The sequence below is a fragment of the Lepisma saccharinum genome, chromosome 28 (genome assembly GCF_977018435.1).
Source record: "Lepisma saccharinum chromosome 28, izLepSacc3.1, whole genome shotgun sequence".
In the NCBI taxonomy this organism is placed as follows: domain Eukaryota; kingdom Metazoa; phylum Arthropoda; class Insecta; order Zygentoma; family Lepismatidae; genus Lepisma; species Lepisma saccharinum.
Window position 1 is genome coordinate 31,979,752 of NC_139256.1, and position 23,272 is coordinate 32,003,023.

The window sequence follows — 23,272 nt, forward strand, 5'->3', positions numbered from 1 at the left end:
CTTTCTTTCTCTTCTCTCAAGTATCTGTATCTCTTTCTTTCTCTTCTCTCTAGTTTCTCTATTTCTTTTTTCTTTCTCTCTCTATCTCCTCTCTTTCTTTCTTTCCTCTCTCCCTCTCTCTTTCTTTGTCTCTTCTCTAGTTTCTCTTTCTTTCTCTCCTCTCTAGTTTCTCTTTCTCTCATCTCTTGCTTCTCTCTCTTTCTCTCCTCTCTTGCTTCTCTTTCTCTCTAGCTTCTCCATTTCATTATTTCTGTCTTTCACGCTTCCCTATTTCTTTCTCTCTGCCAGGTCTTTATTTCCCTTCCCTCTCTTCGACAATCTCAGTTAACTTTTCGATTTTGTCTCCCGTTGGAAATTTATCTTCGGACTCCCATGGTGACAGATAAAGTAATCTTCCCCCACCCCCTTTTATTCCTGAGAGATAAAGCACGTCTTATCCGCCACTGCTTTCCCATGCAAGCTCCATATGTGGAAAATTAAGAAACTTCGAAACTAATTTTAAAAGCTCTAGACAAAAGCTGGAGGTTCAATTGGCCCTTAAAAGGGCTACTGCGGTTCCTGTCCAAACTTTAGAAACTTTGCACTTGATATTTTCGCTAGGCTTACGTGTTCGGACTACCGTTAGGTTATTCCGGCGTGCTACGACTCATTAAATATTCATAGTGCTTCGGGAGCGGCGACAAACGATACCGTTATGCAGATGATGCAAACGTCAACCGGTGGGCCCGCGTTACATAAATGCATTGTTATCATACATCATCCTAATGCTAAACGAAAAACATGCTGTCGAGAAGTAGGGGAGGAAAGAAGAGAATTAGGCACACGCGGCAAGACTCGACCACAAAGAATAAAGGTTTCATCCCCTAATGATCTAAGTGCTCAATTGCCACTGGAAAGATAATGAGAATAACATTTAAAATGTAGTTCGTTAGCTTATTTATTGAAATATGAGGAGATACAACACTTGGATTAAAACCTCCGAACTCTATACGCAGATGATCCATGGATCTGTTCAGTTTATTTTACTTTGCTTTTCTGCCACTTTTGGCAAATCGCGAAGATAAGGATGAGTGATGACGAGCTGGATGAAAGGACAAGATATAGGATCAACACGACACGAGGATTATCCTGGCTGCAGGTCCAGGCACCAGTGCCTCTTTAGTCTGCACAATGTGGTGCAGGGAAGTGAGGTTAACATTTGAGTGTGTCTGGAAAGGGTCACACCTTACACCCCCATACCCAGATGAGACTTCAAAATAAGGATGCTTCAAAATCAAAATTACTAATCTGCTTATCATGGGCGTCCGGAGAATGGATGTTACCATAGACTTACATATTACACACATATATTTCATTTCATTCACAGTAATTTATGTTAATTATTGGAAGGATGTTCCAGGAATATGATAGCTTCAATCTGAATAAGTGTTTCTGGAAGTGCAGTACCTTAAGAAAAAAAATACCATGCTTGCCATTCCCTGAAAAAATCCTGCAAACGTCTATGCTACTTATTCACACAAGCCAAATGAGTATCCAAATATTATTTATAGAAAAGTCATCGTAATTGTAAAGTTAATTCACTAGTGGCAACTCTGAACATGTACGGCGTTGTTGCATACATTCAGGATAAATTTGCTGTTTTTCGACCGAGCGTCGAAACGAGGGCCTAAGCAGGAAAATGTCACTGAGAAAAGTTGTTTCCCCTCAATGACATGCTGTGGAGGTTTGCGCTGTAACACCCTGAATATGTGGGGATGTAAAGGACGAACCTTTCTGAACCCACCCAAATGTCAACATCTCTTCCACGAAATACCGGGTGGCTAGAATTAAAGTTACCCAACTCAGAGCCCTCTGTAGCCTGTTTGAGGCATCGTAGAACTCTGAAATTTGGTGAATCCACTATGCAACCATGGGGAAGAGGATGGCGATAAAAAATAGTTCAATTGGTACATCCTAGACTGTATTTTGGAAACATAAGAGTTTCTGGTGTCTGTATTCGCAGCCGGTATAATCATCTGTGGAACTTTTGCTATGTGTGCTGTCCATATGAGTTTGTGATTATCCTCTTATCTATTTCATCTTATCACATCATTCATCTTCATCTTCGCGAGTGGCAGAAAAGCGAAGTAAAATAAAGTAAACATGAATATGTTTTTATACTATTATATATTTCCACATTCGAGACGTGAACGAGACAGACCTTCTTCAACACGAGATTGTAAAGTATCAACCCGACACTATTTCTACTGGAGGTATAGTCTGTCCCGGGAATGTGTGGAGCAAGGCCGCGCAGCGAGTGGGCGGAGCAAAGCAGAACACGCTACTGCGAACAGCTGGTAGCTGCAGCCGAATATTCCTATTCATGCACTCGCTGCCTCTCAGCTTGCGCAGAGACATGCTCTTGTTCGCTTGCTCCAGAAATTGTAGGGACAGAGTATACTCTCATCTCGTGAATGGTTTGTCTTCAGCATGTTATCACTCTAGGACTAATTTCTGGAGAGAACGCTCCATCCTGTCCCTGTATCTCCAGCGGACCGCCGTGACGGAGTGGTTAGCACATCGCGCTACGACGACAGGGATCCCGGTTTCGAATCCTGGCCTGGACGTTTGTGTGTCCATTCACCAATTTCATCATATGACCACTCATCCCCATCTTCGCAAATTAGCCAAAAGTGGCACAAAAAGCGAAGTAAAATAAAGTAAATCCATCAAACCCTGTATGTCCAGGAATGTAGTTGTTTAAATCAACATTATGCACAGAACGTCTAACCGAGACAGCTTAAAGTTGAGCCTGAACAAGTACAGTGCCCGCACCGGGTATCGAGCTCGGGACGAGTGTAAACAGAAACAAAACTGCGTCGCTTTACAACATGTTGACGCTGCAGGCAGAATCCCAGGAAGAGTTACTTATATCTGGTATTAATTTGTCAATATTTGAATTTGTAACAGTGTAGATCTAGTTGAAAGTGTATACAACATTCCTGCAAGAAGTTTAAGCAATCAGTTAAATTTCGAATTATGAAGTAAACATTGTCCAGTATGTACTTGTAGCCGCATTTGCAGAGAAAATATAAACGTTATTTTGAACAAAAACACCATTCTCGAACAAGCATGACGACGAAGTGGCACATTTTTCTATCTACGAATTGGTAGCGTCATCTAGTGGAACTGTAATTCCCCAAAATTGAAAGATAAATAAATATGGCTCAGCCCTAGAAATAAATCGTCCCCCTTCTATCTGCACGTTCTATAAGCTCAAGAATGATCTTCAGAAGGCCTTTGATGCAGGAAGACCATTTTGTCTTCTTCCTCTTTCCACTTTATCGCTACCATCCAAAGAGGCCATCAACACTAAGAGCCTACTAAGTGGCTACAGTCTATTACTCCTGCATTCCACCCACCACAGACTGAAATTAATGAAGCCAAGTTTCCTGTGCTAAAATAACAAAATAGGGCCGACATACCTACATGCTTGATGGGAACTAAACAAAGCACGGAAGAAAATGTTGCCATCTCTTCACACGAGGAAGAAAGACAAAAGAAACCTTAGAAATGGCATGCAGGGAAAGTTTATAAGGTTTGCTCCTATAGGAGATCCGCTTCAATACAAAGTTGCGATTGCTTATACTGGATGACTTTGTCTACAATAAAACAGCCTCGTATTTTGTTGGTTTCATGTAGGGGAATGTGCTGCTAGAAACTCTGCCGGATCCATTAATGAGAGTTTCCGGTCAAAGTCAATGAAAAGCCATTATCACTTCTAAATTGTGGAAATTAACAGAATGAAGTTAATATATGCCAAAGGCAATCATCTACTTGGTATCTTCCATGTCTATGCAGCCATACAAAGAGCCCATGGAATGATTGTAGGGAAACTGCGGTTCAATCCCACTTTAAATTGTAAATCCTTATGCAATTAACTATTTGGCCATAAACTGAAATCTCACTGTCGTCTCGCGCATACAAAAACAATTGAAAAAAAACAAAGTACAGCCACTTCCTGTTTTCAGTCTCCGCAATAGGAGTCTCGTCTCGATTTTAGACGTTCTGTCACATTCTAAGTGTCTGCGAGTCTTGAAATATCTTGTTCCATTCTCTTCTTGATTATTTAAAACATAGTAGACGCGTTGTCTCAAATTTGGAAACAAGACCCGGTGATTTTTCCACACGTCCCTAACACCCGCCAATATTTCCTTCACACGACACTACAATTTCTCACAAGGCTCAAGTTATGGTTATTTTGACTCGAAATCTACCCTTACACACACCCCCGTCCCCAAATTTTGACTCACACATTCACAGGAGAAATTTTTATTTTAAAAAACAGGCTTAAAATTGCTTGTATGTTTTTTAGCACGGCATATATATATAGATATATTTCTTTTATAGAAAACGGCCCTGTGAAATATTTGAAGTTTGATTAAAGCAAATACTGTATATATGACCTACTTTGAAAATGTTTTATTTAGTGCGAAACTATAATAATTTCAGTGACTTTTCTTCCAGTGAAAATGAAACATTCTGCATGTACCATATATTTGCAACTTAAAATATTTTTGAAGTGTTTGTAGCTGAATTTTGGCAATTTTTTTATGATAGTTCGCAAAATATCAGCTGTCATGTTTATTTACAGCTTAATGATTATGGCACTATGGTTTAACATTAATATATTATATAGTCTACACAAAATGTTTGCTGTTTTTGCCTATAAACATTATTGAATTTTAAATCAAGGTAAATTTAAGTGTGTTTACAGTTTGCATATAACACATTCTTTCGTATGAGCTACACCCCATCAGTATATATATTTTGTTTCCTTTCTCAGAGCCTAATAATCACCATTAAAATATTAAGAGATTAATGTACTTTCACCAAAAGCGATTCTCATATCTACAAAATCCTTATGTACATTATTGTTTACATTATTTATTTAATGTGATTTAAATCAAACCACCCTTCACCTTCCTAAATGCAAAAGTATGCATAAACCCCCGACTCCTCTCGATATCATCCCAACGATGCGAACTAGCAACCTCTGTAAACATTTCCGAATTACAGACCCCAGCAATCAGGGCTGAAACAATAAAAAATTAACTGGCAAGTCAGAGAGACAGGTTATTCATTATCGTCCTTCACGAATGCAATTTGACGCCACGCTATTCATCCTGGCAGCGTTACACCACCACCAATTTACAATTCCAAGCATCTCCAATGGGCCGTAATACACGTTCTTGAAGAGCTCTCGTGACACAAGATAAAAGGTTGAACGAGGAAGAACAATGCGCTTACAGGATGCGTTCCTTCGCTAGCTTGTTTTACATCACACACTGCACTGCATCGAAAGCAACAATGTATAAAATACAACATTGTTTATAATGACTCCACCTCCTCATTTCATACAGATGTAGTTATCAGTGACGTGCTCAGGATTTTCGAAAGGGAGGGGTTATGTATACTTTTTCTTGGTAGTGAGCCATCATTTTGTCATATTTTTCTACCATTGACGTTCTTTTTTTTTAGGAAAACTGGGCCAAGGGGGGGTTATCCTCTTGGGCACGCCACTGGTAGTTATGTAGATACATGAAACAAGATTTGAATATAGCGTTTGCCGTAGCATATGGGTTGCAGTTATGTCGCATATCACTGTGCGTGCGTAACCAAGGTTTTCTTCTAGTGGGTCCAAGTTGTGAAAACTTTGAAGGCGAAAGTAATACTGAACTAACTTGAAATGTACGTACTGGTCCCGGGTTCGATCCCCGGCGGATTTACATTGCATGGTGGTTCAGATTTTACTTTAAATTGTAGATCCATTCCCTATAAGCCTATCTGAACATAAATTGACCTTCAACAATCTTTGACGAAGTATTGCAATGCATGTACAGTCAGCGGCAAAAGTAATAGTGAACGAACTCTTCTTCGCTATTTTTTATCTTTTCTATTCTACATCCTGCGCTATTTAAAGGAATGTAATTCTTTTGATGCAAAGCAGATGCTGGAATCTACTTATTAATTTTTTTATTTCAATTCACTATCATCGCATTGTGGAAAACATATTGAATTTAGTAATGCATGTTACTTTTCTCTTCATAAACTTTTATCTTCTCGTATAATATCTAAGAAGTTAAAATATACAAAACAGTAATTTTGCCTATACTATTATATGGATGTGAAACTCGGTCCCTTACATTGAAAGAGAAAATAAAATCCTTAGAAAAATATTTGGTCCTAAAAGGGATGAGGAGACAGGTGAGTGGAGAAGGTTACATCATTTAGAACTACATAATTTGTATTCATGTCCAGATATTGTTAGAATGATTAAATCAAGAAGACTTAGGTGGGCAGGCCATGTGGCACGAATGGGAGAGGAAAGAGGAGTTTACAGGATTCTTGTTGGGAAGCCTGATGGTAAGAGACCTGTAGGACCAAGATGGAGGGATAAAGTTGAGATGAACCTAAAGGAAATCGGTAAGGATGGAAAACATTGGATTGATCTTGCCCAGGATAGGGACAGATGGAAGGCTTGTGTTGCTGCAGCCATAAACCTTAGGGTTTTAAGAAGGCTAGAGAGTTAGTTAGTTAGACTGAATGAAAATGGTGATGGACAATTCGCTTCTTAATACTTCTGCCTTTGGATGTACACCCGGGGGCTAATATAGAAGCAGGCAAATTGTGCATATTCTGCATCCTATGTTGTAAGGAATGAAATCACGGTGATACTGAAACAGTTCATTCGTTCTATCCGGCATTGCTTAAAAAAGATTAATGAGAAACGGTAATCGACAATTCATCTAATACTACATTCTTTCCCGTCCGCTGTATACTACTACGTATACAGCATTCGTAAAATACTATCTGAACTTAATTCGCCTCGATGTCAGGAGGCTAAGGAAACAAGAAAACGACGTAAAATAGAAGTATGGAGGACTAATACATGTTTCTGAATTATTGAGTGACGCGTCGCCACTCTATCACCCCGCTTGAAATGCCCGTGATCCATAATAAGCATTGCCATATGAAAATCGAAGGGTGTGTGTGTCTAAATACAAATCAACAGAGTATGAATTAGCACACTAGCCAGTAGTTTGACACCCCCTCCTCACCCAAGAAACGTTCCACTATAGGTCTTATCTACTCTTAGGGCGGCCGATCCTAGGTCTGGCAAGGGAAGTGGGGATTACGCCGCAGACGAAGCAGACAACAGCGGTGGCGCCGAAGTTACGACGCAGCGGGAAGAAGTACCACGTGAACCTCGTTCTACTGGCTGCTGCGTTTCTTATCCTGCTGGATTGGTCGCTTTCCCGCTCCCCACGCCCTTGCTAGCATTAGGATCGGCCGCCGTAACAGTAGAAAATACCTTTAGCAATCACATCGTATTGACGAAATTCTAATTTTATAAAATGTCATTATATTATGATTGTACAACTGAAAGGTTCTGGAAACCCCCCCCCCCCTGAAATGAACAGCTAAACAAGCCACTGAAATGTAGGACTAGCCTATTAAATTGAGATGACCGCGGGAAAGCCTGGCTCAACTAAAGTTCAACTGCTTCACTTATCCCCTTCCCGGATCTTAGTTCTGAAGAGGAATGTGGACACACACTGCCTAGTTCTCATAGGACGACTATGACGTGACATGGAAAGTGAGCAAGAAATCGGGCATGTGTGCAGCGCAGAACAAGCTTCCTATTTAGTCATCACTGAGGTTCATGCACAAAATGGTACAAATGAACATGAACGCTCGGGTGATTAAGGAAAATGATGAACACGTCATAAAGGCATGGTCAGGACATATCTTTTCAATAACATTATTGCAATGTTCTTAAAACTAATACCGCTTGATGACGTTTTATTAGTACTTGCGGCAAAAGGAGATTTTCTTGTGGGCATACAGTGGGATATCACAAGGATTGCTCAGCAAATTGTCCACAACTATTTACATTAATTTATCTCTTGCATACTACCTGTTTTAAAAGTCTGAATTTTTATATATGCTGGTTCAGAGGTTGTCAGCAGCTTGTTTGACGTTTCATTTCGATTGCTGAAGATCTCATTGCCCAAAACAAATAATTATGGTGAAGGACATTTTGCTTGGTAATATTCTACATATCAATGCCGTTGTATAACAATTAACTAGAACCTTAATCAGGAGTGCCGATCCTTGCAAAACACTATCTATGGATCTTATAGCTACCATCCCTGAATAATAATTTTCTTTTTTAAAACTAAATTAAGCTGAAGATATGCAGTACTTAGAAATAAACAAAGTACAATAGCAAAACAATGTTTCAAATGTATTGACTATTGTTCCTTACTATTAATTTCTATTTTTCAGTTTCCATACTCAATTATGGGCACGAATGGTGAGGAAAACGGAATTTTTAGAGAGGTCATCCAATAAATACCTTCACAACACTACCATGTGTAATAAAAATGAAAGTTCTTGAAACATGAGTCTATCGAATTTCATTGGGGTTGTAATGAAAAAAAATGTTTAGTCTTATCTTAAGATGGGATAAAATGACTTAAAATTTGATATCACAATGCATCTTCACTACATATTGAGCGATTATTGTGGAGACGATATATTCATATCATTTCAACTAGATTAAACACTGACAAACATTATATGGGAAATAACTCGTCGTTATCATTCACACATCCCTGTTTGGTTATTAATTTTTTTAAAACTACTAGGCTTCACTTCGAATTTTTTGATAGGTACGCTTGCTTGTTTCAGTCCCCCCCCCCCAAATTCTCGTGTCTCACGCAATTAACCTAAAACACATGACCATTTCAATGGAACGAAAAGGAAGGGTTCAGCTTTCGGTCGCTGAAAGATACCAACATTTTTAATATCTATTGTTAGTACAAACGTATTTGTATTTTTGTTATGTCACTTCGCTTTTCTTCCACCTTTTTGACTAATCGCGACGACTAGTGATTATTAGATGGAATTAATGAAGCGACACTCACAAAGAACACCCGTGCGTACGTCGAGTCTTGAACCCGGTAATTTCGGTGGAGATATTGAAAGTCGACTTGACGGATGACTTCGAGGTTACAGTTAAACAATAACAAATTTATAAACACTCGATATATTAACTCTCATGGCCATAACAATTTTCATTAAGAGTTGGATTCTTTAGATTTAATTATTTAATTACATATAAACTCTTAAAATTTTGAAAATATGTTCGCAATGTATAGGCTATATGTAGATCATCTGCTAAAACATACACATCATTTTAAGGACATTTCTGAGCATTGTAGCGTTGCCCACATTTTACGTTCTCGGATAATGTATACAATTAATGCAAAATGTTTATCATTGTGGGTACAACAACGTCTGCATTCGTTAAACTTCTCTTGGCACGGCCAAGCCTACACAGATAAAATCGAATCCAAGGATAGAAAACATTAATTGCTGTCAACAAAAGTAAGGAAACATACTGTATATAAGGAACAGGATATTTAGTGCCTCTTTACAATAACGTAAGAACGCCTTTAAGTTGAGAATGAATGTGCAAACACTACTGTACACATTGCACATGAAGAAAAAGTGTACCATACTCTCGTGCACAAAGCATATTAGCATCAGACTGTAAATAGGCCATTGTTGTTTACTTTTTAACTGACAGTTGCTTCTGCGTGACATTACGTCAACTGGGAAGTTTAAAGCTATGAGCGTAAAACGTATCTGATTCATTAGTTTCTACGACTTGGCACGTGCATTTCAATTTCGATGACGAAATAACGAACAGCTGTGTTCAACTTCCGCTACACGGTCATTCTTACTACGCACCTGTCAAACGCACACTGCGCTGTATTGACCCTAGCAGAATGACCTTGCTTCCAGCAGTTAACAGTACATGAAAAAAAACCTGTTTAAATTATGCGTTACGACAGCTATCAAATAAATCATGTTAGCAAAGATCAAATGTATTTGTCCTAATTATACGAGGTCAAAATATCTCGTACGGAATAGTCCAATATTACTAAGACACCAGGGTGTGTACATGTTACGCTTATTTTTACTATATTTGTTGTTCACTAAGCTTGTAGATTCTTAAAACAGCATGTGAATTGGTATTACCGTGTGATTTTATCGAGTGGGCAGCGAAAAATCAATAAATACAAACGCCAATGACATTGGTCAAGCACACTTGTAAACAAAACACGTACGTTTGTGTGCAAGGGGAAATAATGTCCACTGAAATTAATTTAAGTGAAATATGCATGTGTCCTAATTATACGAAGTCAAAATATCAAGTCCGGAATAGTCCAACGTTATTAAAACACCAGGGTGTGTGCACGTTATTTCTCTTATTATAATATATTTTTTGTTCACTAAGCTTGTAGGTTCTTAAAACACATGTAAATTGTTATTTCGGTGTGATTTTGTCGAGTGGGCAGCGAAAAATCAATGAATACAAACGCTATTGACAAGCACACTTGTAAACAAAACAGGAACGATTGTGTGCAAGGGGGGAAAAATGTTCACTGAAATTAATTTTTAAAAAAACTGGTACTTACTGACACTCGTTCATGATCTCCTCTTGTGTCCTCACTTGCACGGGGGCCAGCTTTTCCACGCTCTCGTCGAAGTTACAGAAGCACTTGGTTATCTTATCGTCGAACGTGTTGACGAGGTCTTCCAGCGAACCCGAGAACGTCTCCGTGAAGTTATCGGTGATAGTTTCCGTGGCATGTTCGGGCACAGCATTCGCGTTCGATTCCTTGACGGGTTTTATGTCCTTGTTTGAGTTCCTCGCGTCCTGTGAACTTTGGAAGTCACTGAAATCCACCCATTCCTCCGATTCGAACTGGGCTAGAGGAGCTTCAAACTTGAGCTCAGCCATCTTGCTTGTATCCCTCATTCTGGCTGCTAGTCTCGCGATCTCTCGCGCTCAACGTGAACGAGACTCAGGCAGCGATCGAAGCGTCGTCTGCTGGTTGCGGCGAAACTCGCTCGCTTATTGATCTGAAATGTACGAAAGAGAGTGGCGTAAAGGCCGCGGTCAAGAGAAAGATGAAACACTATTATTACACAAGTAAACCGTAATTCTACAGTACATAAAACGCAACAGAACATTAGCATTGTATTTCCAGCGTACTATATACAGAAAGCAGATTACACCTTGGCACGCAGCGATGACATCGTGTTGTTTACCTGTTGAATCCTGGCAGTTTGATAAGGAGTGGCGATAATCTGTTGTGAAAAAGTTTACCGTATTGCACTTTACAACCGCAACATTTTAGTGCTGCAGTCGCAGTAGCGTACCCAGGGAGGTTTTGTGGAGTGTATGCCTCTTCGCTGCTAACAGAATTTAAATCAATCTCTTAAACACTTGAAGCACTGCGGTTTAAGCATGTGTATTTATGTAAAACCTATTTCATTGAACATTTTCAAATGAAAACGTAATTTTAGCAAATGTGGCAAATTGTCCACTGCTAGTGTCACTTTTTCCTTGCATCCTACATGTCTACTAATGATGGTGCAGAGAATGTCAATTTAATTTGCGGGTTATTTCAATTCATGAATCTGCCTTTGTGAACAAAATACAATAATTTAATGAAAATTGCGATAGACAGTTTGCCTGGAAATACAGCATTTAAGCATTCTACTGTACAGTGGGATCCATGAGTATTACCGTGCAAATTGTCCATCACCATGTTCGTGCACTTGATTTGTCCCAATTAGAGCTTCAAGAATTAAAAGAAAACTCAAAACAAGCTGTTGACAACTTCTGCATCAGCATACATAAAAATCCATCGCTTAAAAACATAGAGGATGTGAGAGAAAAATTAATGAAAATAGTCATGGACAATTTACACGGTAATACTCATGGATCCCACTGTACAAATTTGCTATTGCTATGTATATTTTTACTACCTTTGTAGTAAATTCTTTGTATAAAATATAAACATAATTGAAACCAACGTGTTAAAACAATATATATAAGAGTATTTTAATTTACATTTCATAAAAAGGCTATTTTCCTTCTATTTATGATACATGTGTTCATTAAGAGCGTAATTCTATAAAAATAAAGATTATTGGCATTTATATTGACATTTTTTACCTTCTTGATGAAAACACTGTTTTGGCTTAGCTTGGAATGTATATAAAATAATAAAGGCAGACATATTAAGGGGAGAGAACGAAGGGTTGAAAGTAAGAAATATTATCTCACCTCCTACTTCCCGAAATTTCTCTGCAATTATGTATCGTGTTTGTCATTTACGTAGTAAGAAAATTGGTACGTTAATTTAAAAACGTCATAAACATGCCTGTTTCTACATAGATTACATCGCACATTTCGGTTAATCATGATAGGTTAAAAGGAAATCGGGGTGAACGCGATTGAGGAATGCTTACAAACTATCCCTAGAGCATAGACCTATGCATTAGCGTGGATGACCTGAATAAAAACTACAGAAAACTCTCGCCTAAGGTCCGGGTAGGCGAATAGGCAGGAAATATTGATAATTACACATATGTACATTCTCTTTATCTCTCTCCCTCTCTCTGTTTTTTTAATTATTATTATTTCTAATCATGGGCGTAATTTGGGACCTAATTTTGAGAGGGTAGAATTAAACTGGACCTAATTTTGAGAGGGCAGAATTAAACTGGGCCTAATTTTGAGGGGGCAAAATTAAACTGGACCTCATTTTGAGGGGCAGACTTAAACTGGACCTAATTTCGAGTGGGCAGAATTAAAGTGGACCTAATTTAGAGTGGGCAGAACCAAACTGGGCCTAATTTTGAGGGGGCAGAATCAAACTGGGCCTAATTTTGAGTGGACAGAATTAAACTGGACCTAATTTTGAGAGGATAAAATTAAACTGGACCTAATTTTGAGTGGACAGAATTAAACTGGGCCTCATTTTCAGTGGGCAGACTTAAACTGGACCTAATTTCGAGTGGGCAGAATTAAACTGGACCTAATTTTGCGTGGGCAGAATTAAACTGGACCTAATTTTGAGGGGCAGAATTAAACGGCCTAATTTTGAGGGGGCAAAATTAAACTGGGCCTAATTTTGAGGGGCAGAATTAAACTGGGCCTAATTTTGAGGGGCAGAATTAAACTGGACCTAATTTTGAGTGGGCAGAATTAAACTGGACCTAATTTTGAGTGGGCAGAATTAAACTGGGCCTAATTTTCAGGGGCAGAATTAAACTGGACCTAATTTTGAGTGGGCAGAATTAAACTGGACCTAATTTTGAGGGGGCAGAATTAAACGGCCTAATTTTGAGGGGGCAGAATTAAACTGGGCCTAATTTTGAGGGACAGAATTAAACTGGACCTAATTTTGAGTAGGCAGAATTAAACTGGACCTAATTTTGAGTGGGCAGAACCAAACTGGGCCTAAATTTGAGTGGGCAGAACCAAACTGGGCCTAATTTCGATTGGGCAGAACCAAACTGGACCTAATTTCGAGTGGGCAGAATTAAACTGGACCTAATTTTGCGTGGGCAGAATTAAACTGGACCTAATTTTGAGGGGGCAGAATTAAACGGCCTAATTTTGAGGGGGCAAAATTAAACTGGGCCTAATTTTGAGGGGCAGAATTAAACTGGACCTAATTTTGAGTGGGCAGAATTAAACTGGACCTAATTTTGAGTGGGCAGAATTAAACTGGACCTAATTTTGAGTGGGCAGAATTAAACTGGGCCTAATTTTGAGGGGCAGAATTAAACTGGACCTAATTTTGAGTGGGCAGAATTAAACTGGACCTAATTTTGAGTGGGCAGACTTAAACTGGACCTAATTTTGAGTGGGCAGAATCAAACTGGACCTAATTTTGAGTGGGCAGAATTAAACCTGGCGATTAACTTTTGGGGAGAGAGGCTCGAAAAGTTTTCCATCCCATAGAAACAGCGTCCAGGATTATATGCTAAATAACTGTGATGGTAGTGAAATCACAAATATTACTCTTTATTACTTTGCTCCTCAGGTCCCCTAACTTGTACATTTTAATAAACTCAAAAATTTGGGGGGAGTGCACTCCCTTCCTCCCGCCAAGTTACGCCTATGTTTCTAATAACTATTCTTCGTCTATCTCTCTTCTAGAGTTGTTACCGGGGCGAGACCAAAACTGCTATAAAAATCTACATTATGAAGTGATATATGTTCTCACATAAATATATTTCCCAAGCAATTCGCTGTTTCACCCATTGGCGTAGCCAGACATAGGCTTAAGGAGTCTAGGCCCCTTCCGAAATATGGCCAAATTGCACTGGTCTGTAATAAGATCACTAAAGAATCAAAATAACAGTGGTGGCGATTATGGGGGCTGGGGACAGTTGCTCCAAACCACTACAAAGAGAAAATAAACTTTCCTTACCCCCTCCCCCCAGTTTTGTAACCCAATCACCGCCTGAAAAATAATCACCTTTATATCGATTCTGTGTTGCTGCATTCGAAAATGGCTTAAATGTTCGTGTTTTCATGTTATACACTTATATTAGTGGTGGTCGCACAATATTTCTAGTGTATGAGAGACACTAGATCGCTGTTAAAAACTTCGGTGTGCCCACAGGGGGATTCATGACGCGCCTGCGTCATGGAAATTTTTAGGGGGGACCCAATTTTTTAGTTTAGCTGCCATTTCTACATATCTTCACACAAAAATGGGGTGATCGTTTCATTTGATTGACTTGTTATTGATTTTTAGTTATGGTTTTTATGTACAGTTTCTCTACCTAACTGTGGCTAATCGCTGCGATGGGTTTAAAATGAAGCATCACCGCTTATGCCTTTAGAATCAGTTTGGAAGAGGCCTCCCCGATGGCGCAGTGGTAGCGTCATCGACTTTTAATCAAGGGGTCCCGGGTTCGATACCTGGTGGAGGCACATAGTGCACTTTAAACTGTAGGCCCAGTCCCGATTAGCCTTACTGTGCATAAATTGGACTTAAAACATCAAATCAAACCAAATCAGTTTTGAAGAGGTGGGGGGGGGGAGTGCGCTGTTCGCATAGTCAAGCAGACAAAATGTTAAAGATAAGGTTCTGTGAGCCAAGACAGTTTTGTACGTTTGTGTTAGGAAACATGAATGAACTGAGCTTTTTCTATTTTACAATGAAAGGTTTCGAATATTATGCACATGGGCGGAGTTTGAGCTTTTGCTTTGGGCGGGCCAGACTCTGGGAGAAGCATATGATGTACCTGAGGGTTATTGAATATCTCCTAGTTTATAAGGGGTCCGGAGGCCTTCCCCCGGAAATTAAAAAAAAAAAACAACTTAAAAACACTGAGTTTTAGGCCTTTTAGATTTGAAAATATTAAATTTCCTCGCTTAAGTAAACAAATATTAATTAGTCAGCTATACAAGAAGCAAAACAGTACGATTATTGCATTTTGCATTTTATTTTTATTGATACAATACTCGTATTACTTTAAAAAGTTACGGTACAATAGTAAGCTTCAGAAATTTTAGAAAAATTCAATTAAAAGGTTCTTTTGATGCCCTAGCAGTAACTGTTGACTCAACACAAGGTCATTTTACATTTTTCTTTCTTCAAACTGTACACATCAATCAAATCGTCTAAGACCCGTTATTGCGGCGCAATTACCGCACATGCCATCATGCCAGTGGCGTGGCGTGGATTTTTAAAAGTGTTACCGGTTATCAGTAGGACATTTAAGGGAGACTTGGGCGCCTCCCCACCTCATGCCCCCCCCAATGTCTTCCAAGTAGTTCATATAATATTAATCTGGTACGTATGCAATTCAATACTAGATTTTGGTAAAGTTATTAATCAGAAAAAAAAATGTTAACATAAGGACTAAAGTGAAATCGCAAACATTGGTTGTTGACACAATAATACGTAATTTGATACTTACAGAAACATCGAAGGCTACTTATAGAGCAGATCAATCCGTCTTTGAAAATAGTTATATGATGCTGGGATCCCGGGTTCGAAACCTAGCTTGGGCATGGGCGTTTGTGATGTCTATTCATCAATTTAATCATATCATCACTCATCCCCATCTTCGCAAATTAGCCAAAAGTGGCACAAGCGAAGCAAAATCAATCAAATCAAATCAAAAAACTTCTATGATGCTGTCATAAAGAGAAGTTTTTCATTTGAATTTGAATTTTTGGGTGCGTCATGGTCATGGTCCATGTTATCCACATCTGAATTCGACACCTTTTTTTTTTTTTCACCCGAAAATAGAGTACATGGCCAACAAAAGAGTTTAGAAAACTGCACACATCCACATAACCACGGATAGTCATTATACCACGAAACATTGAAATGTCGGTCATATCCAGCAGACGACTTGGTTTTTAAATCGTTAAAAATAGGCTTTGGCCTCCCTTTCGCCACAATTTCGATGTTTTCTGCAAAATAACGAACCGAAAGATTGCTTCAAAATATCTTCTATCGCACGATTACACACACTGTCCAGATAGGATGAACCCGCCACCTCGGAACTCGGGGCAAGCTTCATAAATTAATTGACAATGCCCGAAAACAACATAAAGACGAAAGACACCAGTCACAAAACTCCCACTGCACAGTCCCTCCCACAAACCGTTGTTTACTTTTGTAACACGTGAAGCACTCTCCTTGCCCCCTCCCCTCTCAGCATCGGCCCTTCCCCAATATTTCCTTCGGAACCTGCAAGAAGTCCAGTTCTACTAATGTTGCCATCTTAGTTCTTTTGAAACCAGATTTGCCCAAATCGCGAAACATTTTCGTTTCAAATAAGACGTATGTAGAGTAGATGTAGTCTTCATCTGTTTCCTAACTACTCCCACTCCCATGTTTCGCTAAATGCACAGAAATCTCATTTCTGACCCCACTACTATTTTGTATATTTTACGTCCTTTGCTACCTTTAAGGCTTTCGCTTTATAGGATAATCGTGACGATGACGATGCGTGGTGAATTATTGAAATAAAATTATTATTTCTTTGTGTATGTAATTATTAATTTTTATAATTATGTAAGTAAAATAATAACAACGAACATTGAAATAACCATTTCTTGCTGAGGATTCGAACCTGCGACACCTGACACTTCAGAGCGTGCTAAGATAACAATCGGGAAATTATGCTTGTAAGTATTGTTTTCACCCAAAAACAGTTCTACCACCTCAAAAACATTGCTTCAATCCGAAATTATTGCATTCCTGCGACAACGTATGTCAATGTCAATCTGTATTATCAACAATTATCACAAATTCCTGTAACCGAAATAATATTATATGTGTGAAATATAGAATTTTAGGTTGACATTTTTAGAAGGACAGACCCCTTGACCATACCCATCCCTCTCCTCTCCTTCTCGCCCATGATGTCGAAGAAGGACAAAGAGGACTTTCATAATCGCTGATATTTAGTGTAAATACAAATTATCACTTGGTAGTTTGCTTTTGCCCCAGTGTGATTTGATTTTTTTAAATTTTGATTTGGCGATTTAAGTCCACTTCATGAACAGTAATGCTAATCGGGACAGTTTAAAGTTGGATCCGAACCACTTGTGCCTCCACCGGGTATCGAACCCGGAATCCCTTGATTATAAGGCGGCGACGCTACTAACACTGCGCCATCGTTCCCCAGTGTGACTGGACACCTTCAGAGTAAGATAGACCGGATTAGGCGACTTAGCTCTTTTCTGTCAATTGAATATGGCAACACTGGTATGTTTCCTGTAAGGATCACCGGCAACTGCGCCGGCTAAACAGTCCGCCTCCTCCTCCCGCCATAACAGTCTTTACCGCTACGCCAAGTCTTCCTTAGGTGGGCTCAGGACCCTTCCCTCATGTTGCCTGTGGAGCGTACCGGATCAGTCCTCCTCTTCGCTTTTGGCGGTGTCAGAAAAAATGTCAGTCTGCAATGTTTACTTTACGACAATATTACCAGTTTATGTACGTAATAATATTTTAAGACAGGTTCTTCAATTCTTTATATTTTAGTGTTACCTGCGGTAACACCGGCTACATGCACGCCACGCCTCTGCATCATGCCAAACGTTGCGGTATGGCTTCATAACAAAAATGTAGTAACTGAACTTAATAATGTGTTATTTTTTAGTCTTCTTTAAGTTGGGGGAGGGGGGCAGGCACCCTGGCCCCTCCAAAGCTCCGCCTATGATTATGCACCTTTCGATTGTTGGCATTTCGGCCAGTGGTAAGCAATGTCTGGTGTTTTTCGGACACTGCAGGCGTCAGTCTTAGTGTTGGATGATTTCAAGCACGCTTTTGTTTCGCTTGCAGTGGCGGAGATTGGGGGGGGGAGGGCGTGGGCGAATTGTCCCCCCAGTTTTTGCCATTTTTCCCCCTGCACTATGCTAAACGTAATGCCACCCTTAGTTTGGGCACTTTGCTCCCCTAGTTTTGGAACCCAGTCGCCGCTATAACTGTTCGCTTGTTCTGTTCCTGTGCTACTGGATAATTGTATAATTCTGTCAGTTTTCGTTGTCTGCAGCTTACTTTTATTGACTATGTAATTGAAAGGGGGACATTCATTCCAAAGGGTCTTACAAGACAGTTCTAATACGTGTGTATGGAGTACAAGTGAAATACCATTCATCGCCAAGATAAGTGGAAAAAACACTACGAACTTAAACATGAATATAAAACTAAAAATAATATTCCCATAAAGTACAAAATTGTGGAAGTTAAATTTGGAAGTGGGCCATGGCAAAATTACACCAATAATGAAAGTGCTTCAGGTTCAGGACCACCTTAACAAAATCACATAATGAGATGAGCCACGATTTTTTTTAAAGTTTTTTTATGCTATCCTTCCTGTTCATATGGTTTGATTATAAAGTGTTTCTGAAGCTTTGCAATGGAAAACATTATTAATATTGAGTTATTTAACGTCGCTTTTTTACCTTGTGGTTAATCGCGATGGGGAAGGTGAGATTGAGAAAGTTAGAAAGTTCCGGTACACACGACATGACGGGTTCTGAATAAGTTACGGATCTACAGAAACGGGTTAAGAATGGATTTCTTAAACCATACCGTGTTGTTTTCCAGTTTTCGACCTTTTCAAATTTGCAGGTATATAAAATAAGTTTACAAATTGCTCTGCAGAACGCACAATAAGTGTAATTAGAGCCATTAAAAACCGACTACGTTCGTGTATGGCTGATGAGTGGTTAATGTCTAGCTTAATTCCATCATGTGAGTCCGATATTTTAAAAGTGGAGCCAATTGAGGAAATTATCAATAAGCTTGCTGCAACAACGTCAGAAATTATTACCATTTGTGTAAAATGTTATTTCAATCAATGTCAAGTAATATACAATATACATGCAATTGTCTACATTGTAAACAATACCTAAAGGAAACACATATTGTTAAAATATGTCTGTGTTACACTGCTCCGCAAATTTTGTCTGAAGAAAATAATTTGAGCAAATAATTCGGCATAAAGGGGGATATGTTCTACCCCTTTTGGGGGGGGGGGGGAGTGCGTCATAGACCTTGGAAGGGATGGGCACCCCTGTCTTAAAGGATAATGTATTTTGACATTCACGTTGTTACAACGCGATCCAAACAATGGTTCATTATCCAATGATAGGATATTATACAAATCCAAATGTTGCGTTGAAAATGTGTTAAAGTTTAGGTTCTATTACGTCACAACATGGTAAGGTGGTAATTAAAAATTCTAAACTAATTAACAGTTAATGTGTTTATGGGGAAATATGGAAAGCTACTGTTTTATACTACAGCTGCGGCCTCCGTGGTGGAAAGGTTAGCATAACGCGCTACGACGCCGAAGCTACCGGGTTCGAATTCCGGCCTTGAGATGGGTGTGTGTGTTTGTGAGTGTCCCTTCATCAGTGGTGGCGATAGGGGGGCAGTTGCCCCGCCCAGTTTTCGCCACTTTTGCCCCCGCACTATGCTAAATCATATCTATGAAGGGAAATGTACTGTGTTTGCCCCCCCAGTTTTGTCAACTTGCCCCCCCCGGTTTTGGGACCCAATCGCCGCCACTGCCCTTCATCAATTTCATCACATCATCAGTCATCTTCATCTTCGCGATTAACCAAAAGTGGCAGAAAAGCGAAGTAAAATATACCAAATGAATCAAATACATTTCTACGATCCAGGGGTTACCAGAGCGCGCTTCGAAACTAGATTCGAATCCACAATGGTTTCTCATCATATTCATATTTACCTACACTCTGTCCCAGGGATCTCTGGACTAAGCGAACGAAAGCAAGTGTCTGCGTCGGCTCAATTAATGAACGGGATTGCGTGGAGGGGAAAATGCGGCTGCAGTTACCACCCTTAGCAGCAGTGCGTAGTGCTTCGCCCCGCACACTCGCTTTCTCCCCTCCTTACCGTCAGGCGCGGCCTTGCTACAGTGATTCCCGAGTTAGAGTACACATACCCTACTTCCTTTTTATTTTCATCACGAAATTTGTCTATTGATAAAAAAAAATCGAAGGTTGGGCCTCAGCTGAAAAAAAAATTCCCCTGCAACGTCCTTGGTTTCACTATTTGCTGTACTAAACAAACATTTTACTCGTAAAATGGACGTCCGCAAAGGGGGCAAGGGTAATTTGAACTGAAAATTATATATTTCACACACACTGGCGTACACAGGAGAACTAAGGGGGCTGTACTTTACCCGACCTAACCTAACCTAACCTAACCTAACCTTAAGATGACACCAGTTATTGCATGAAGAACGTCTTAAACTGAAGCTAAAACTTGTAATTACAAAATATTTTGTAGTGTTTAACACCACCCCACTAGAACACAACTAAATATCCAACCTTTGCAATTCGAGACCCTCCGGAAAATTCCTGAGTACGCTGGTGTTCACATACGTAATTTCATTTCAGTCACAGCAATTTATGTTAATTATTAAAAGGTCGTTGCAGGAAAGTGATAAGTTCAAACTGAAGTAGTGTTATGGAGGCAACACTATTATGGTAGGAAATATGTGCCTCACTTGCATGCCCCCCCCCCTCCTTTGGAAAATAAAATATGCTCGTTACTATGCATTTTGCAATCAGAAAAAAGAAACTCTCTTTTTGAAATAAGGAATCAATATTTAAAATAAACTATAATACTTGTTGGCTATTTACATATGAACCCTTACCTCCGCCCCGCCTTGGGTACGCATTTCATACGTAATTTTTGAAACTGTTTTAAAACTGGGAGCAGTGAAGTGTCCACATCTCTCTTAAAATTTCCATCGATAGCCACACACACTTTTGAAAGGCAGTTCTTCATTCTATGAGATTGAAACTTACCTTTATACCCACTCCACCCCCAGCCCCAATCCTCCGTCTCTGTTTAAATAGATAAATTACTAGTGGAAAAAATCGGTCGTTATCAATATCATTATTACATGCACGTCCCGTAGTGGTTCAAGTTGCCTCCACTGCGAGGCGCCACGACTCCCGACCTTTCGCTCCAATTAGTTCAGCAGTTTGCCGTTGAGGGACGCTCACCTTGAACTAGTGTCGACACCTGGTGAGCAAACTGACAACTTCTTGCTGAAATGTTATCAGAATGTGCACATTTGGGGTTGAAAAGTGCTAAAAATGGCAAATACAATCGCACAATTGAAGTAAAAACTACAATTCCACAATAAATTAAAATTTGCCATTGACAAAAGTGCATTCATAAATTTTGCTTATGTGAAATTCAAAGAAGAGAAAATCTTTAAACTCTCTGCTTTCAAAATGAAGGATAGAGGGCTCTAAAAAAAGTTCTTAAATCAATAAACAAATGTTTGAGGTAATTCTTAGCAACTGCTGAGATAGAAGAACTTAATTCTTGTATTTAATTAAAAGTAAGTAAAATTACATTATATTTTGAGCTAAATTTATACAAATGCATATAGGATATTGCATACCTGGGACATTCCTTAAAACTTTTATTAAAGCAAAATATGTTAGTGAATGGCAGTTACTACATCAGTAAATAATACTTCTCATAAGAAAGAGTCTTGGCTTTCTAAAAAACATATATGTAGTTATTTTTTATTAATTGTATATTTATGTAGAAAAGTTAATTTTTCCACCCCAAGTTTTGTATAACTCCAGAAAGTGTTCCGTCGATAAATAAAGTGTAAATTTCGCATTTTGCGCTCGATATTGCAAATATTTCGTGGCAAAATAGAAGGAAAATACAACTCAGAAGCTTCAAAGATCGAAAAACTGAATATTATAACAAGTAATATAACATTTCGCGTTACCGTCAAAACGTATAACTGCAGAGAAGCATAGTTGTCGAATCTAGCGAGAAGTCGCTAAATCTGGTGGATTTGTAATGCCGATTTGAAACCAAATTCATGCCAAAAGCCACGAGCAAGTCCTCTGGCTACTAATGTGGAGAATTTACGAAATAATTGATTGATTGATTTAGTTTATTTTACTTCGCTTTTCTTCCACTTTTGGCTAATCGCGGAAAATGAATGATGAGAAGATGAGGTCGATGAAGGGACAATCACAACCATATAGGCACGACACAACACGAGTACCATTGACTGTGAGTCGAGGAGCCAGACCCTCGCTAGCGCTAGTCTGCAGTCCAGGGTGTACTAACGTGGAAAGGAGATTGACACTCCTTATCTAAAATGCGAGTAGAAAAAGGGGTGTAATAAGCTCTTTGAGAAAGTTTAAGAGTGAAGGTTGCCAAGGGACATGCTCAGGACCAGGCCATGTAGATAGAAGTGATCTCCAGGGGGCAGTAGCGTACGCAGGATTTCATCAAGAGGAGGGGGGGGTTATTTCGAAAACTTTCTACAAATTCACATTACCATTGTTTTATTATCGGCCGGTTCAAATCCGGGAACTTTTCTAACGGTGGAAGCGGCCCCGGCGCCCACCCAGCGTCGAATAACATGGGTACCTGGGGGAAACCCTGGGGGGTAAAGGCGGTCAGGGGCGTGATGCTGATCACATCACCCCCACTCACGACCGGATCAAGAAAGTGTGGGGCTTTACCCCCACACCCCCTATACGCCTTCATGGCGTGGTGCTATGCACAGGGGAACACTTTACCTTTTTTTACCTTTATTGTTTTATTATACTCTAATTAATTATTATTAATAATAAATTAATTAATACTTACAATTAATTAATTAGTTTAATTACTATTAATAATACTACTAATGCAGCTGGTGTTACTACTAATATCACTACTATTATTAAATAGTATATATCTTCATAAATATATTTATGAAAGCAATAGAACAAAATTACATTTTTTTTATTTCTTTGTTACGAAATAATTGTCTAGTCAACTTTTATTTGTATATGATAGGTGAGACATTCTAA

General features: G+C 39.2%; 1 protein-coding gene across 2 annotated transcripts in view; it reads right to left on the reverse strand.

Moving 5' to 3' along the window:
• The window catches only part of Unc-76 (fasciculation and elongation protein Unc-76), a 528,078-nt gene that overhangs the window by 179,340 nt on the left and 325,466 nt on the right, over positions 1–23,272 (reverse strand). For both annotated transcript variants that reach the window (XM_083114105.1, XM_083114104.1), the window contains exon 4: positions 10,533–10,980. In XM_083114105.1, the coding sequence (XP_082970231.1) occupies positions 10,533–10,876 (344 nt within the window). In that variant the 5' untranslated portion in view covers positions 10,877–10,980. The remainder of the gene's footprint in view (positions 1–10,532; positions 10,981–23,272) is intronic.